This window comes from Microtus ochrogaster, chromosome X (genome assembly GCF_000317375.1).
Source record: "Microtus ochrogaster isolate Prairie Vole_2 chromosome X, MicOch1.0, whole genome shotgun sequence".
Lineage (NCBI taxonomy): Eukaryota > Metazoa > Chordata > Mammalia > Rodentia > Cricetidae > Microtus > Microtus ochrogaster.
The window spans coordinates 47,883,241-47,901,260 of NC_022026.1; the positions used below are offsets into that span (position 1 = coordinate 47,883,241).

The 18,020-nt window shown below is 44.9% G+C and overlaps 1 protein-coding gene across 3 annotated transcripts in view; it reads right to left on the bottom strand.

The window, feature by feature from the left end:
- Window positions 1-382: 382 nt before the first annotated feature.
- Rai2 (retinoic acid induced 2) overlaps window positions 383-18,020 on the bottom strand; it is a 65,914-nt gene continuing 48,276 nt past the window's right edge. For all 3 annotated transcript variants that reach the window (XM_005358782.2, XM_005358783.2, XM_026784693.1), the window contains exon 2: window positions 383-2,339. In XM_005358782.2, the coding sequence (XP_005358839.1) occupies window positions 723-2,315 (1,593 nt within the window). In that variant the 5' untranslated portion in view covers window positions 2,316-2,339 and the 3' untranslated portion in view covers window positions 383-722. The remainder of the gene's footprint in view (window positions 2,340-18,020) is intronic.

The window sequence follows — 18,020 nt, forward strand, 5'->3', positions numbered from 1 at the left end:
GAACTACAGGCATGGGCTTCAGTGCCAACCAAAGGCACTTTGGTTTTCCTTTACAATCCTTTGTTTTTAAGATGTGGGAAGTCCAAGAAGAATGACGAGAAACGAAAGAGGCCTTAAGTACTTGAAACTCACCTCTCTGTACCCTCCCTAGTCCTTTGCCACGAAAAAGGCGCAGAGGGAAAAGTGACTTGCTAGAGACCATACACTCACTGAATCCTCCTTCTCTGGGGCACAAGGCAATATTTCCCAACATGCCTGAAGAGCTTAGGTCTCTAAACAGTAATAAATTAGAGAGTCTTTACAAGCCAGGGTTTAGGCCAGTCATGCCCCTTGAGAAATGTAAATTTTACAAATGACAGAATACTGCAACCAATTAGTGCAAACAAACGTTTATTGTGAAATCTTCATCCTACCCTTTATTAGGTATTACATCATCAAAGCACTTTGTGGCAATGAAAATAGCTTTTACCCCTCTGATTCACCCAATATTCCATTAAAGCTGCAAAAAAATGTGCAATCTGCTTGAAAAATAGGTTGCTCTTATTTACTCATTTGTGAAAAGTCAAAAATTAAAAAAGAAAATGATTCTAGCTAATTTGCCTTTCTGCCTCCCACCTACACCCCAAAATAATTAACAAAGATAATTTGTTTTAGATGACCTTTTAAAAAACCAACACACCTTTCCCCATGTCCTAATCATAAAAATGTTTTAAAGCCCTTATTTACTTTCTCGGAAAAAAGGTGGCCAGCCGTTGTTTTTTAATTGGGAGCATGTGTATTTCCTGGGAGTTCACTTTCTTTAACTTTATGCTCCGGTTTTTGATGGGTTTCCTAAGGGGCTCGGCATTTCCCAGGGAATCTTCTCCTTGGCTGTTGATGTCATAACCCTGAAGCACAGAGTCTTCTCTTTTGAAGGAGAAGTTTTTGGTGGATACCCCTGAGAGGCCTTTAATCTTGCCACAGAAGATGGTAGGCACAGTGTCTTCAACTGAGACAATGACCTTCGCTGCCTGGGGCTCACTTACAATCTCAATGTTATTTTCAGCCTTCACCTCACTGCTAGGGTGGCTGGACTGGCTGACCAATTCAGTGCCATTGCTGCCGTTGATGTGGTTATCCATCATGGCCGATGCCTCACGAGACTTGGCAGGGGCAAAGGTCATGTCCATACTGCTAGGAAGTTTCTCCAGCGCAGTGTGACCCTGGCTGTCTGCCGACACGCTGCTGCTGTCATACAGTGTCTCTGGGGGAGCCTCGGCCTTTCGGTGGGCTGCCAGGGACAGGTCTAGGGCTGCATCCTCTTGGAAGACAGGGGGGCTAGCTTGCCTAGCCTTGAGCCAGGGTACTGACTTCATGGAGAGATCCAGTGCCTCGTTCTCACTCCCCATCTTGATGACTGTGTGGCGGCTGACCTGGAAATACTCTTTTGGCTGGAGGATGTCTAGGGACTTCAGTTCATCCTTTTCCAGGGTGGTCTGGGTGCCTTTGAAGGAGTGCAGGCTGAAGGAAGATGGTGGCTTGGGGAAACTGGGGCTGAACTTGGATTCAGAACTCTGAGGTACGGGGACAGGGATGGGGATGGGCACTGGCACTGGCAAGGGGACAATCACAGGATAGGGCACCAAGAGGGTAGCTGGTGGAACCAGGGGAGACAAGGGAGAGTTAAAGGGCTGCGGAGGCACTGGAGCATAGCCAGGAGGAGGCTGGCAAGGTGGAGGGCCCAGAGAGCCTTGTGTGGGGAATAAATTCTGGAGCACAGCTTCAAATGGCAATGTGGGCTCCTGCGGCTGGCTTGGGATCCGCAGGTCCAGGAGCTGAGGCTGGGCCTCAGAGTCCTTGGCCCCCTGGAAGAGGTTGTTGTGAATAGCATTGGAGGAGCATGGGGCCTCCTGTGGCAGGACCAGGGGGGAGTTGAGGTGCTGGAAAACATGCTGCTCTAACACCACTGGCAGCTGTACGGGGCCTTGTGTCGTCATCACGTAGGTAGCATTGCCGTTGGGGTTGAGCTCCTGGGCAGAGCTTCCCTCCACCTGCATGTGAATGGGCATCACCACTGGGCTTTCCCCGAGGCACAGGGGCTGCAGCACAGTGGCTGCTACCTTCAGAGCCATGCCACTCTGAGACTCAGCTGGGGGGTTCAGAATGGATGGGGTCGGCACGGTCACCAGGGCCTTCTTGACCAGGTCAGTGGAGTTGATGTTCCAAGCCTCGGTAGTTATCAGCTGGGCCATGCCATTCTCTAGTCTGTTGTTGGCCAGAGTGGGAGAAGAATCAGTCATGTCCATAGAGAGGTTCTGGGACTGCAGGTCATCCATCACTTGGCTCTGGTGCCACGTGGCCTGCAACACAGAACACACAATAAGAATCTTTCTTAAGAGACTATTTTTAACTGCCTCGCAAGATCTCTCCAGTCTCAAAATAGTTTCCATAGCTTAGTTAACTGGGCAGCACAACTCAGCTCGCTATGTATACATACTCATTATAGATATTTCCTAATATACACGAGCACACCCATATGATCAGCTGTGCTTATAAAGACCCAATTTAACAGGCGATTAAGTTATAAACACACATGATGTAATCTCTAAATAGCCAAGTGATGTTAAACAGGATATTTTTAAGCCTAATACTCAGCTTATATTTTGATCTTTCAACAAAAACAAAGTTTCATTCCACATTGCTCTGTCAGACAGTTAAATGTAGAGATTTGAGCTAGTTCAAAGTTGGAAAGGCAGCAGACTTACTTTCCCTTAAAGAAAAACAAAACCTTGTCTCATTTGAATAGTCTTTGGCTATAGAATGGCACATTAAAAAAAAACTCTTTGTAGATGTAATTATGAGATTGTTTTGAAATTATGGAAAATTTCAGAAAGCATTTCAAGAACTCTGTGGCAAAAATTCTTCCAATAGGTTTGGAGATTGAGAGAGCAGTGTGTTTACCCAAGGCTCATTAGAGTTGTCTTACTGTCTCCCGCTAGCCAATCACATTCCCTTTGCTCTGATCCTGGGAAACCCCGCTCCTCAGAGCAAAGGGAAGATGGAATGGTTTTCATGCATGGTCATCGAGCCCATTAGGCTCACGTGTCCATCTTTGTGACCCCTGCCCTCCCCCAGCATCTAATTACCAAGAAAAAGGAGAGCTGATGGAGAAATGAAGGATCTGTTGGAAACAAAAATTGTCCAAGGTGAAAGCCTTGGTCTTGATGCCCTACATGCTTCCTGAACACTGACAGCCACTTCCTAGGGGGCCAAAGAAGCCCAGAGAGGATGCTTCCTGGAGGAAGCAGGGCTGCAGCTGCAGTATGGCTCTCCATGGAAACGCGTCCATATTTAGCCTTGTTACCATGGAGAAGGCAGGCACCATGTCTAACTCAGGGATCTGTGCAGCCCTGGAGTGTGGTTGGGCTTAATAATAATTCAATAATCCTCAATTTCACTGGAAAAGCCTGAGGCAAAACCGATTCTTGACCTCACCTGTCTTACCTATGTAGACGTCTGTTGTAAGAAGGCCACTAGTTAGTTCCCAGCCGCTTAGCCCCGAAATAACCACACAGAAACTGTACTAATTAAATCACTGCTTGGCCCATTAGCTCTAACTTCTTATTGGCTAACTCTTACTCTTAATTTAATCCGTTTTTCTTAATCCGTGTAGCCCCATGAGGCTGTGGCTTATTGGGGAAAGTCTGGGCATCTGTGTCTGGAGGGGCTACATGACTTCTCTCTGACTCCGCCTTCCTTCTACCTCGCTATAGGCCAAGCCAGGTTCTTTATTCATTAACAAATAAAAGCAACACATAGAAGAACCCTCTACACCAGACTTTGGTCCTGTGGTCATCATGCCCTTATCATCTCACCCCTAAACTGCCATCACAATCTCTCAAACAAGAGAGAGAGGTAAGCCACATCTCGGTGTTTTAAATGCAGTCTTACTATAGGAATGCAGTCTTAACAAATGAACAATTCCAAGACATTTTCAAGCCATCAAAATATGTCAAATGCACAGAATAAGGAGTTGCTTTGAGGAAAGAGGGGGTGGGGAAAGTACAAACAGCTCTGTAGCGTATAACTGGTGTGTCATGCTTTTGGCAAGAAACATTGCAGTAATTCCAAGGGAGGACCGTAAAGCCCATGTCCCTGTGGGCAATCTGCCCTCTGGAAACTACAAGTTGACCCAGTACCTTGGCAAGAAATCTCCTTAGGACAGTTGGGAGGCAGCCTGCTTCTAGAAAGGCTGAGGGCACTTACCCTAGCCAAAGGGCTTAGTTCTTGAGAAGACAGAACCTTAATTCAGCCCAGAAAACGTCATATTTTCAAAATGACAATCATTCTCACATGCATACATTCATTTACTTATGTAACCCATTTATTTTGTGTATGCTTACTGCGTTCTGAGGACTAGCATTTAAGCTATGAGTAAGAGATGAGGCTTCTACTTTCATGAAGCTTATAATCTAGAGAAGCTGTACGTTTTCCATCAGACAAGATCTGTAGCATGTTGTGTTGTAGGGGGAAACAACACACCAGAGGAGGCAGCAGCAACAGATGGCTAAACGTTTATTGCAGAGGCACACAATCCTGTGAAGGCTGTAGTAATCGAAGATTTCCTCCACAAAGGTCCAACTGGTCCCTCACACTTGTGATGAGGCGAGCAGGCCTGCTTTTCATCCCGCCCCGCTCCTGCATGGCTAGCTTTACACCCAACATAACAACACACAAATTGTATTCATTTAAACACTGCGTGGCCCATTAGTTCTAGCCTCTTACTAGCTAACTCTCACATCTAGATTAACCCATTTCTATTAATGTATATTGCCACTTGCCTGTGGCTTACCGGCATGAGTCTAACCACCATCCGTCTTGGGTAGGAGAAGCATGGCGTCTGCCTGACTCTGCTTTCTTTCTCCCACAATTCTGTTCTGTCTTCCCCACCTACCTATGGTCTGACCTATCAGGCCAAACAGTTTTCTTTATTAATTAACCAATGAAAGCAACAGATAGCTAGAAGACCCTCCTACATCATACACTGGCTGGAACTCCCATGAAAGAATGAGAAAAAGATGAGGAGAAGCTTAGGAGGAACTGATAAGGACAAGGGCAGCAACTGTCAGCGAAGCCACCTCCAGACACCTGCCCAAGACTGATGACTAAGAGGTAACAGCAGAAACCAAGACATACTCTGTGCCATGTTTGAGTTTTCTGTACTTCCTCATGAGGACTGTGTCTATTTCGATTTCCAGAAGTGATAGTCTCCCTCCCTAGTCCTTCCTTCTTTCAACTTCCCCTCACCCACTCCTGAGGAAAAGAAGGCAACTCTCGGAATGCCTCTCTACCAGTCACTTGCACATGCCTTCACCTCAAGTGCTAGCCCCTCACTGTTTCCTGGGAAACTTTCTTAGTTCCCTCTGCCTGGCCCTGATCTAGGCCTGCCACCTCCTGCAGAACTCTCCTGATCAGGGTGGGAGGATGGGACCTTGCCAGGGCAGGGGACTTCCCAGAGGTCTCTACCCCAACATGCCTGCTGCCTTTCCCAGCATTGTCCCGATAAGGCCACGAAGAAGGGACCTTTGCACGCTTTGCACTGTTGGCTGCCTCCCACAGATAGCAAGCAAGATATGGAGTAGTTGCACATTTGCCTGGTTCCACCCTCTGCTGAGAAATTCCAGTGCATGACTGACTGCTCAGTCTGTGAGATGATGTTTTCAGAAGACTAGAATCATGCCCATTTGGTCAACAGGGAAATTCATTCCACAGTGAAGCCAGATAACTAGCTTAAGTATACTCTGAAAGCGGGACTAGAATTCCAGGCCACCCTCAGGCATCCTCTCCGTATTTTGGTCTCTAGCCAGAACAATCGCCTGAGGAGAACTGCAGCAAAGACAACCTGAGAATAAGACCTAGTCAAAGTAGAGGCCACGTGTTTCCCAACAAACTCACGAACCCGTCAGAAGTCTAGTTTCTCCCTGGGGCTCTGCTCTAGCTCGTCCTCACTGGCGCTTCTGTTATTGGGGAGTACAGCCTGAAGTGACTACTGCAATTCTACCAGAGGACCAATGGCAGGACATCGCTCAGCCTACTAGCCAGTACCCACCTGTCCTCAGGTCACAGAAGTGACAGAAAGACTTGCAGGTCCTTCTTTTCTGGGGCTCCTTGTTTCTGGAAACAGACACGACAAGCTAAATAGCATGCAGGCCACGCCAGAGTGCAGGTGGAGGAAATGAATTTGAAGTATTTCGGGAGTAAAAAAGAAAGGAAGCCACTGGACAGTCTCACTTCCGCCTTTCTTGCCCTAAGAGTCTCAGCCAAAGATTGCCTGTGAATAACTCCATCCGTTTCTCTGGAGGGTCACTGGCATGCCAAAACGGGCTGTTTCTGCTGCTTCTTCTCTACTAGGTATGACACTGTTCTCAGGGATACCCCTGTCAAGAAAATACAAACAGCTTCCATCATCTAGCTTGCCACACTCCAGAAAGGCTCTTTCTGTCTTCTACGTGTCCCAGCTCTTCCTGTTCAACCTGCCAAGCAATACCCTCCCACAGCTCCGGACACTGTCCGCAGTGGACAAGGGGTGGTGCTAGAGGGTGATGCCTCCGCCATTGCTGCTGCAGAAGCTGGTATTAGAAGTCCTGGCTATGTACGCCCTGAGAATAAAAATAGCAACTCATGAATTGAGGGTTCAAAGGGCAAGTCTATCTCCCTGAGGATGAGGCCAGAAGGTAGTTAATGACTTCGAAGGAGGTAGAGGCCCATCATCCCCACTCAGCCAAGCTTTCAAATCAAAGAGCATCATAGCAACCACTAACTTAAGCTCAAGCAAAGGGAGCAGGCAATGTCTCCTTGTGTTTGGGTTTCCTAAAACTTCATTTTCAAATAGGTTTAAAAAAACTCACCAACCATTTTTCCTATGTTCATTTTCACTGTGTTTAAGAGAATGGTGGAAGGAGATAAATAGAAAACACACACACATGGGGGGGGGGAGAGATCTAGTAAATGATGACAATGATGGCTTAGAAGAGCAGGGCACATGGGCACTCTGGACCTACTTTCATTTTCTGTTCTTGGTCAGTTGCTTGGCCTCACCCCTGTAGCCTTTATGTCCCCCAGACAGACTCTGGGAGAAATGGCAATGGAGAATGGTGGGAAAGGAAGGTCTGAGAACATAGCTGGACCTAGAGGCTTGTAAAGTCACAGATTTGTTGTATTATAAATATCAACTTATGCCACAGACAGGTTCTGACCCCTCAGGCTGGAGCCCTCTCTGGCCTTTGTCTTCACCCAGCTAACTTCTGCTTATGGGTTAGATGCTGGGACCCAGCTCAAAAGACACTTCCTTCATTCTCACGGAGATCCCACAGGACTCAGACTTAACCTTGTCTAGTCCCGACTCTGCCCTCATACTGAATTTGTGTAGTTCCTTGTTTCTTTACTAGCAGCAGACTGCCTTCCTCCTTGGAGCTGACATTGTATTTAGTGAACAGTAGGCACTTAGGAAATGTTTTCTGGATGAATTGGTAGGTGAATGAATATTCAAGCATTTCTGGGCTTGGTATTGATCCCTTTGTCTTCTGACCACGGGGTTGCCATTTGTAGAATCCTGGTGAACTGGGGTGTTGAATTTTATAAGCATTCCTCTACCCTATTCCAGACATTTCTGACAGGTGAGAAAACGAGGACCTAAAGTGGCCAATGCGCAGCAAGACCAGTTACAACAGAGGTATATGAACTTTGAGGAAGAGTACAGGGTGGGCCCTTGGTGTCATGGGGTAGCATAATGGTGGCCACCACCTCCACTGTGAGGGACTCCCGTGAGACAGTATGTATGTGGAAGGGTTTTGTGGACAAAGAATGTGGGATCATTCTGTGTTTGTCTACTGTAACCAGAAAAAAAATCAGAATGACTATTCTCTTTATAAGAAACCACATATATGATGGAGGTGATCTCAGGTACATCTCCCAGGTGGTAAGTCAGTGAGCAGAATCACACCCGCACCTACCATCCGTACAAGCTACCCTGCTTCTCTGGCTATCTCTTCCACAGCATTGCACAGGAATCTACTTTAAGCTGACATATGTTTATATAAGTGCTACTTCCTTTTATAAGGAGGCTTCATTTGCGGCTTCATCTAAAAAGCAAGCTACTTGATTATCACCATTCAGATAATTTGGTCATTCTCCAGATGTTAAAATTCACCTATTTCCTTATTGTGGATATTTAAGACTATCTATCACTCTCTCTCTCTCTCTCTCTCTCTCTCTCTCTCTCTCTCTCTCTCTCTCACACACACACACACACACACACACACACACACACACACACACACACACACACAAACCAGCTTGCAAATAACCTACTATCTTTACCCCTAATGTCCTCAGTCACATCCTAACTCATACCACTGAAAGAACCCCTGAAGACCCTGTGCCAACTCAAACTAAAAGAATCTCAGCATGTGCTATAAACTCCAGTGGCAAAGTCCCTGACTCAGGGAAAGCCTGATTTCTGAGCCAAGCATTTACAGGGTCTACTAGGAGCCCTTTTAGAGGCCCAGATCACCATCTAGATAAAGGTTTGACTGTATTTTATGAACTGAAAGCATCTTCACCATAGAAGCTAGCCAAAAGATTGCACAGGGTGCCTGGTCTGAGGAATCAAGCAGCTCTAAGCAAAGACTTCAGGAGTGGCTACTTCAGTGTGGAGGACAAGTGGAAAGGGATTTATTTCATAGCAACTTGAGCCAAGATCGCTTGTTGCTTGAAGGCCCTGTGGAGCCCTTGAGATTACTGAACTGAGGTCATTCAGAAAGTGGACTTCACTTAAGGGAAAACAACTTTAATGACCTGCGCTAATTTGGACATATTCTAGGCTAAGAGGCTCGAGCAAGGTTTAAAAGTCCCACCTTTGGGCCTCTGTCCCTGCTGAGGAGTTCTGGAGGAATCAAAGACTACGCCTGTTCCCAATGATGCTCTTTATCATAAACAGGGTGCAAATACGACTCATTATCCTGTTCCAACAAAATAAATCTCACCTAGATTTTTTTCTAATCAAGACAACTTTTTTCCCTATAGCAATTATTTTTTAAATGATTGACACATGTCACTTAATGACTTTGATATATGCTGAGATCCGTAGTGTTGGTCAAGTTTGTCAATTGTAAACTCAACAGGCTGTGTCTGGACAATCGGATATGATTATGATGTTACTTGGTGATACAATCTTGTGGAATAACCATTGTACTGCAGTCCATCTTTGATCAAAGCATTGTTACATGGCACATGGCTGTGCATCCTGGAAGTTTCCTGAGAGCTATTTTCTCCAGTGGTAAAACACCAATAGCCCTAGTTTATATGGAGCAAGTACCAGTTATCAATTATGTCTGGTCCGCAGGACTGTCTACATCCTTGTTGAAATTGAAGTCCTTGGAGCAGCTACAACAGCATCCCTCACAAGCTTGTTTGAAATGCAGAATCGTAAGCCAAAACCCAGATCCACTGAATCAGGATCTTCGTGTCAACAAGATACTTGAGCGATGTGTACGTATATTAAGGTTTGAAAGCACTTGCCTATTATTGGTTCTCAAACTGAGCTGTGCACTAGAATTTCCTGGGATCAATTAAAACATACAATGCCTGGATCCCACCCCCAAGACTGATTCCAATATTATGGGATGCAGATAGGGCCCTGGAGTACATAAGGTTCACCAGGTGATTCTAATGTGCAATCAGGATTGCTCCTCAACCTACAGCTAGAGCGCAGGACAGCTTTCTGGCTTTCCTAGTGACTGATCTTCCTTCTTTTTTTTAAAATTTATTTAATTATTAAGGATTTCTGCCTCCTCCCCGCCACTGCCTCCCATTTCCCTCCCCCTCCCCCAATCAAGTCCCTCTCCCTCATCAGCTTGAAGAGTAATCAGGGTTCCCTGACCTGTGGGAAGTCCAAGGACCGCCCACCTCCATCCAGGTCTAGTAAGGTGAACATCGAAACTGCCTAGGCTCCCCCAAAGCCAGTACATGCAGTAGGATCAAAACCCATTCTTCCTTCTTAAGTCACAGAAAATACAGAAACCATTATCACCCCAAACCCTCTCAACCTCCCTCTGGCCCTCCCATTGTCTCCCTATGGACCCTAATCTCATGAAGAGGTGAGAAGTTTCCCCCTCCTGCAAGGGTGGTTTGCTAGGGCCCTCTGAGAAAACCCTGCTCCTTCCATTCAATCCCCATTCTTATTCTTTTTCCACTTTTCACTAGGACTTACACAATACCCTCAGTAAATTAACCAATTCTGTATAAAAAACATCACTCGCCATTAACTATTGGCCAGCGTATTTTTGTCCTTTAATGCCGGATACACATATAGTTTCACCACTCAGGACCCAGGGTGCACTATCTAGGAAGCAACTCCAACTGGGTTCAAAAATGGGTTTTCTCTCCCCACGGGGCGTAGTAATTGTCAATTACTTACTCCAGTGATTGAATTTTCTGAGCTTTAAACATCGCACAAAGCTCTGAACATAATTATTACTTGAACGCATTCCTAAATTGGTTACAATATGAAAAACAACACAAAGTAGTCACACACCTTACATTTGGCTCTATTTTACGTGCAGAGACTTATACAGTCCTCCAAAAGGAATGTGATGATCCAAATTAACATTGGAAATGAGTTACTGAAACCACTACTTATGTTATTAAAGCTATGGTGGTCGTACAGATTTCAGCTGAGACCAACCTTAGTAAAGATAGGCACTGACTGTGGAAAGTTTTGTCAGAAAGTGAATACAGTTATTAGATCTGCTCCTAAACTGGTTTAAAATCTATGGCGAGCACAGATCCAGTGTCATTAACTGGCCATTGACATCAACAGTTTGAAGATGGTCCTGGAGAAAAAGAGAAATGCATGGCTCGGGGTGCTACAAAAGTTATATATGTTCAGTTTATCATCTCATACTTTTCATTCTCACTGTATTCCTGTAGCAATGTTAATACAAAAGCATAAGAACACACGCGGTGTTTATGTGTCTGTGTGTACATGCGTACAGTTTTCCCTGATGGGAGCATATGAAGGAAATGCTGCCACTCAGCAAGAGAGAGAGGAATCTCTCAGGCAGAGTCCAGTTAGATTTCTAGGGCTCTTCTGTCTAAATAAGTTTAGACTGGTCACTAGCCCAATCCATCCTCCCTGTTTTACAGAGCAGGAAGCTGACACCCAGAGGTCAAATGGCTTGTTCAAGTTCACACAGCACAGCGAACACTGGGTCTCAAAACTGTGTTTCTTCCACCGAAGCACATTATCTGACCCATTGTCTTTGTTTCAGATGTTAAAGGACACTGAGGAACATGTGAGCCAAGCAGAATTGAAAAGAGGGAAGCTCCAGTTCTCAGGTCTGATACACCATGTCTTTGTTGGCCTCTAGAAGAGTTGAAGAGAAATCTGGGAGCCTGGCTGGGTGGGTCATTCTACTTCCTTTCTCTTTCTGGTAAATAATGCCATAAAGCTCTCCATTTATTTTCTCATCTACTGTCCTAACTGTCGCTAGCCTGACTCCTAAGGATTAACAATGGCCCTTGAGACCATTGCAGGTCCTAGCATAAGGCAGGAGTAGGAAACCAGATTTGTGTTCATTCATTTATCCATCCTTTCAAAAATTATCTGGGGACCTACTGTGGTCTAGACCTGCATTTCCTAGTCTATTTTCTCTAAAGAGACATCACCTTTTTTATTGGCTTAGTTCTCAAGGCAGAAACCAAATCCACACTTTCCCAAGGTTGTCTGCTTTCTCCATTGTTCTTTCCAGGCTCATATTTCCTATGGAGATGACGGAATACATTTCTACAAGGGAATACCAGTTCCTAGACAGCTGTGCGGGGGTGATATGAGGACAAGGACTTGCTCTAGGTAGAGGCCAGTGTTTATTTCCTATAGAGGGCCGACCCTGACATTAGGAGGAGAGACATGTTCTCCTCCCATTTTGATGAGTCTCCATAGAAGGGAAGAAGAACGCCCCAGCATCACAGGATACAATCCCGAGGACCTGTTGAGGTGGTAGGGCTTGCTTAAATTGACAGTGACCTGTGCGAACTACCACTGCTAATCCCTGCCTTCAGCTGACCCTCTACAACTTTCCACCAGACACCTAGCCTCCAAACATTCTCAGGTGCCTGAGCTAGAAGGGCAGTTTGCACAAAAGCACAAGTCACCTTTGAGGTCTCAGGCCTGGTCTGTTATCTTGAAGAGCTAGGGTGTGAGGGAATTTTTTTTTCTGGCAACAAAGAAACCTCTTAAATTTGGAATGAAGAGGGGGGAAAAACCTGCCTTCTGAAAGAGAAAATACTTCTAATTAGATTGAGATACAAAGGTTAAATTTTTGTTCTGGGAAAAACGATTGTTTATAATCCTATGTCATTAGAAGGACATTTTCCAGAAACCACTATGCCAGAAATAGACCCTCTGAGGGGGTCACTAGAAAGAAGGAGTTATAGAATTCTAGAGTACAGAGGACTTGGGTTCAGTGTTTTCCCTTTTCTTAAGGCCTGCGAGCCCCTCATCAAGCACTGGTGTAGAAATGGTGCCAGTTCATTCTGGGCCCAGGCTCAAACTTCAACTTTTACTAACTGTCGGTTGGATAGCCTTGGGGAAAGTTAGTTCCAAGCCTCAGTTTCCCTCTCTGGAAGACTGAAAAATAAAGGCCTCTCATGTGGGATGGTTGTTATGTGAAGAGAGCTCTCTTAAGTAAGGTTCTTGCTCCAGCGCCTGGCCCATGGAGTGCTCATCAAGACCTTCAGCGCTGTTCTCCTTGGCTCTACCATCATATTTTAAAAAAACGAAAAGAGACAATAGTGCTATCACAGTATCAGAAATTCAAGATGGTAGGAAAAGATGTAAGAAATATTTTAAAAAATCGGCAGAAGACTAGAGGAGAAAGAACAAGAGCAAAACTTTATATATCTTGTATATGTGGATTCATGAGCACTTTCAAGGATTCTGAAGTTCTTGCCATTTAGCTGTGCATAGTTTCACTTAGAATCCTTTGGTTTTCCTTCTTTGCACAAGGGCTTAAGTAGCTTTCTCTCCCCACTTACCAATGGTAATAGGGTCATCTTCTCACTCACAAGAACAAAGGATTCCTGGAGAGCAGGAAGATAAAGGAAGGGATAAAGCGGGAAACAGAAAACAAAGAGGGACTCTGTGGTAACTAGGCCAGAGTAAAATACGTAGGCCTAAGCAAGAAAGAGCTTGCTCAGCCTAAGTGTTAGAACATCTCTAGGGGAGTTGTGAGGGAATGCAACACAGAATGAACGTTCTTCAGTGGGCCACAAGGGGGCAGTGTTAAGGTGCAAAGGCTGCAGCAGCTTAGCTGTTCCCTGGGATGCTGAGAGGAGACGTAAAGGAGACTGAGTTTGGGGGTACACTTCACAAGAACAAGTACCACAAGAGCATAAAGAAGATGGTCTTCATTTTGGCAGGACTTCTCTCTGCTTTTAAAATGACCAAGCACACTCACTCCAGACTTTGTGTGCTCCCAGTCCTAGGAAAATCTACACATGTGTGCCTTCTTCCTGTTTCTCGTCTTTACTTGCATTCATCCTTACATCCGGCACTTCCTGCTTCACCTTGGGCAGTCAGAATTGAGTCCCCCCCGCCAATCAAAATTTGATTTTCTAGAAAGAAGCTGATAAACTAATTTTCAGTGCTGTGCTCGACTGTCTTGATTAGGTATATGATTGATAAAGCTCAAGCATTATGTTTCCCTGACAGATATAATAAATGTAAGCCGGGAATGATAAAGCCATGGAAAAAGAAATGGGATTCTAATTGAGAAACTTCTAGACACTAATCAGGAAGAACCTTCCGGTCTATCTTGATATCTTTCCATAGAGACTAGACCTTACAAGAAATAATCAAGTTAGCTGGCAGTGTTAAAACGGTACCTGAGTGTAGCATGGCCTCCACCTTTAGGCACTCAAAGTTAAGGAAGGATATGAACGTGAGATAGTTAGTCATATCTTTAGAGACTCAATAAGCAAACATTTATTTCTCATCCAAAAGGAAATTGGTCATTTTGTGCTTTCCAGTATGGAGATTCGGGCAATATCCAGACGGTCTTTTCTTCATGGGACAGGGTTACTGGACAGATCGTCTCCCACTATTCTGGTTCCTGCCTTACCATGAAAGAAGTACAGGACTGTATCACATATATAACATATAATGCTACTGCCACAATGGAAACTCAATGGTCATTGCCCCTAGTGATGAGCATGATGAGGAAGATTGCAGGGAGAGTTGCTGGTTTTGAGTGAGCCCAGCTGGCAAGTTATTTTGGGTTTCCCACTTAGAAAGACCTTAAGACAAAGAATTGCTGGAAAATAGTGTATTTGGGGGTGGGTCAGAAAAGACCAGAGAAGAAATGAAGCAGAGAGCCTGGAAAGGAAAAAAAAAGGAAAATTATTAAGCAACTTACCAACTTAAACAACTGGAGCTCAGTTCCACTAGGGAACGGCATGAAATAGTGAAGAGCATGTTCTCCAGAGCTATGGCAATGGAGAGGAGATTCCAGCCATCACTGGTCAAGGGCTAGTGAAAGATGTGTTCATTCTTTGACACTTCGAACTAACCAGCATGCAGGCCAGGCCTAGCACACTCCAGAGACCAAACCTAAAAAAATAAACTTTTAGGGAGAGTCACAGGTGTTTGAAGTAAGCAGCCTCTAGTAAGAGGTAAATGAGAGGGACATGGCAGGACACCAACATTATCGCCTATGCCAAACATACCTTCAAAATGTCAGTGATCATAACATCACTAATTTAGGCCACTATGCAGGGTCATGTTTCCCCAGAAAAGGTGGACCCTTTTCTGCCTCATGTGAAGAAGACATTATGCTTTAATAACAATGCCCAGGCCTCAAATGAATCAGCTCATGAGAAATGTAACTCAAGATTTTGTAAAAAGCAAGGCTCCCAAGGAGACCAGAGAGGATTAGCTATCAAAAGCAAATTTTTGAAGAGATGGTCAGTTTAGTTGATATGTTCCTTTGGTGAAATGTATCTGGAGGCCCTCCAGAAAGACTTTTTAATATTATTTGCAAGATGTCTCTGGGATAAATAACAGAGGAAGTCTCTCCTCTAGTAATCCTGTGTTCCAACTCAGGGACCAAAATTAAATAAACACCACTTCGCCTCCTAGTGCGCACCGCCTGATGCTAATGACAGTTATAACGATGGCAACCTTGCTCTGAAAAGTATGCAGACAATGTGTGGATGGGGTGCGGAGGGCTTACTTATCTTTTAAACAGTGTGATTTCTTTCCTGAATTCTGTTTTCTCAGAAGCATCCCTCTGCCTGGGGGCAACTCTCTTAAGAACAATACACTTGGCAGGATCTTATGGATATTGAGTTGTTTCAAGTCACTAAATATTCATTGTATTTATCTTAAAGCAAGTGTCATGGTTTAAGCTAATGTGGCATAAACAACACAGAGGTTGGGTGGGGAAGGGAAAAGATCAGCTCTAGAACATCTAGCTAGCTGGCAATGGAGAATATAGGCATTAGTTCCTACTTAGGCAAAGAGTTCCTTCTGAATGCATGTGATTACTTACACACACACACACACACACACACACACATGCATGCACACACACACACACACACTGTGTGTGATCAAGTAGGAATGAAACAAGGGTGATGCTCAAATCAAGAACTATGTCCACTCCTCTTTCTCATCTGTTCCATTCACAGTGTTTTCCCATCATGTAACCTTTATGGCACAGGGAATATGCACTGCATCTTGCCACTTGGTCAGCATTTCAGCAGAAGAAATAGGAGAGCGGAGGAGGGTTTTCTACAACAAGTAAAAGACTGGAGGAAAGGCATAAGAGGACAGGTGTGTTCAGCACTGTCCAGCTAGCTGGGCAGCTGGAACCCAGGACTAGTAATTTCCTGGAAAAGAGACAAAGATGCTCAGAACATTAGACAGATGTCGAGCTCTTCCAGGGATTTTCAGTCACCCTAAGCAATGAACCTCGTGCCCTAAAGGATCGCCAACTCAACCCGGACAATTTTCAATGAGTACAAGGCCTCAGTTCAATAATAAGACATTTAGGTGGGAAGGACAGGAGGAAGCAATTTAGTTCCCAGGACTTTGCTAGCTCCTCAATACCTGATTCTTTACAGCCTCTTGTTCACACATCCACGGGAAGATAATGATAAACTGTTTACTGAGCTCTGACTTAGCATGTGCCAGGCACCCTGCAAGGTACTCTCCATTCATTTTCTCATCGGTTTCTCAGCAACCGCGGCAGATTGCTACCACCTTGGTGGGATTTGATTTGTTGAATTATTGTTTCCTACCTCCTTCCAGCCCTGTGAATCCCCAGGAAATGGTTGTTTTGATGGGAGAGAGGAACAAAGCTTTCCAGAACATGAACAACACTCACTGCAGGAAAGGAAGGTGGGAGGGAAGTCGAGTAGAGAGTCTTGGGAGCCTGCATGGGGATAGGGAGAGTAGGTAATGGCTCCTGCTTTAGAACTCATAATTGCTTGGCCTAATTCTGAACCTTGGACAGGCCTAGCTTCGTTTCCTGGCCAACCTCTGCCTTAGTTCCCTTCTCTCCCATCACTGTCACTAGTGTTTACGGGGCCCCAAAGGATACAGCCAGAATCAGCTGTCCCTTACCTTTTTAGAGCTCAGTTCTTGTTTCCTATGTAACATAGTTTGGATACGTGTACCTCAGAGGTCCAAGTGTTAAAAGCTTAATCATTGACCCAAGGAAAACTTTAAGAGGTGAGGCTTTATAGAAGCTCTTTAGACAATTGGAAATATGTTCCTGAAGTGAATAATGGAATGTCTGGACCTCTTCTTCCTCTCTTCTTCACTGACTGACTTTGAGATGGATGCATTTTGCCTCTTGTGCACTCCATGCCCCAATGTGCTACTTTGCCATAGGCAATAAAGTAACAGAAACAATCAACCATGTTGTCGCTTGAAGCTTCCAAAGTTGAGTGCCAAAATAAACCATCTTTTTAATAAGATGATTGTCTCAGATATATGTGACAGTAATGGAAGGCTGACTATGCCTCAGAACTAGCCTGCTTCCCAAGCAGAAGCGCAACACCAGCCAGTCCAAGAACATTTCATCTAGGGTTGACTGACTCACTGTTGATCCCATTTATCTCCCCTTATTCCCGGACTACAGTTTCCAGTCTACCTTGCACTTAGTGGTGATCATGTCTGAATGCTAGCCAATCAACAGGGAATAAAAGTAGTGGTACCCACTTCAATACCTGGCTCATAGAAACCTTCCTTTCAAATGTGATGCTCCAATCCTTTTCATAAGGGCTTGTGGAAAGCCACCTAATGAAGACAGTTGAACACAAGATGTGAGGGCCTATATACCGCTCTCTAGTCTTAGAGGTAGGGTATCCATCAGAAACATCCATTGGGGACTTTGTTTGACTGAGAAACCAATGTTCATTATGTTTAAGCTTTAGTATATTTTCAATTTGTTGCTACAACTCAATGTAACAGTTGCCAGTTCTATACAGTACTTCCGGGGACCCACTCTCAAGTGTTCACAAAACTAAGTAGGGGGTAAACAGGCTGTCTTCACCATCTGGGAAAATCTACTGAGCTGCTTCCTCTATGCTCAGAGCCTCCCAAACCCACTGGCTAAAAGACAGAGCTACAAAAGTAGCCCAAATGCCTCAAGCCAGACACCAGACTTCCTTCATCCTAATTTCCTTGTTGTTGTAGTACCAAGCACCCTTGGCTGCTCCTTCCTGATTGGAGCTGATGTATTAGCGTGAGTTCTTTACTATTCTTTGTGTGGTTACTGCATAAATGAGCCACCGAATACGTGTTTCATCAGCACTGACCATGTGTTTCATCAGCCTTTACAGAGACAAAGGGGAGAGGCAAGGAGAGGCAGAGAGAGAGGCAGGGAGAGGCAGAGAGAGAGGCAGAGAGAGGCAGAGAGAGAAAGGCAGAGAGAAGTAGAGAGAGGCAGAGAGAGGCAGAGAGAGAGGAAGGGAGA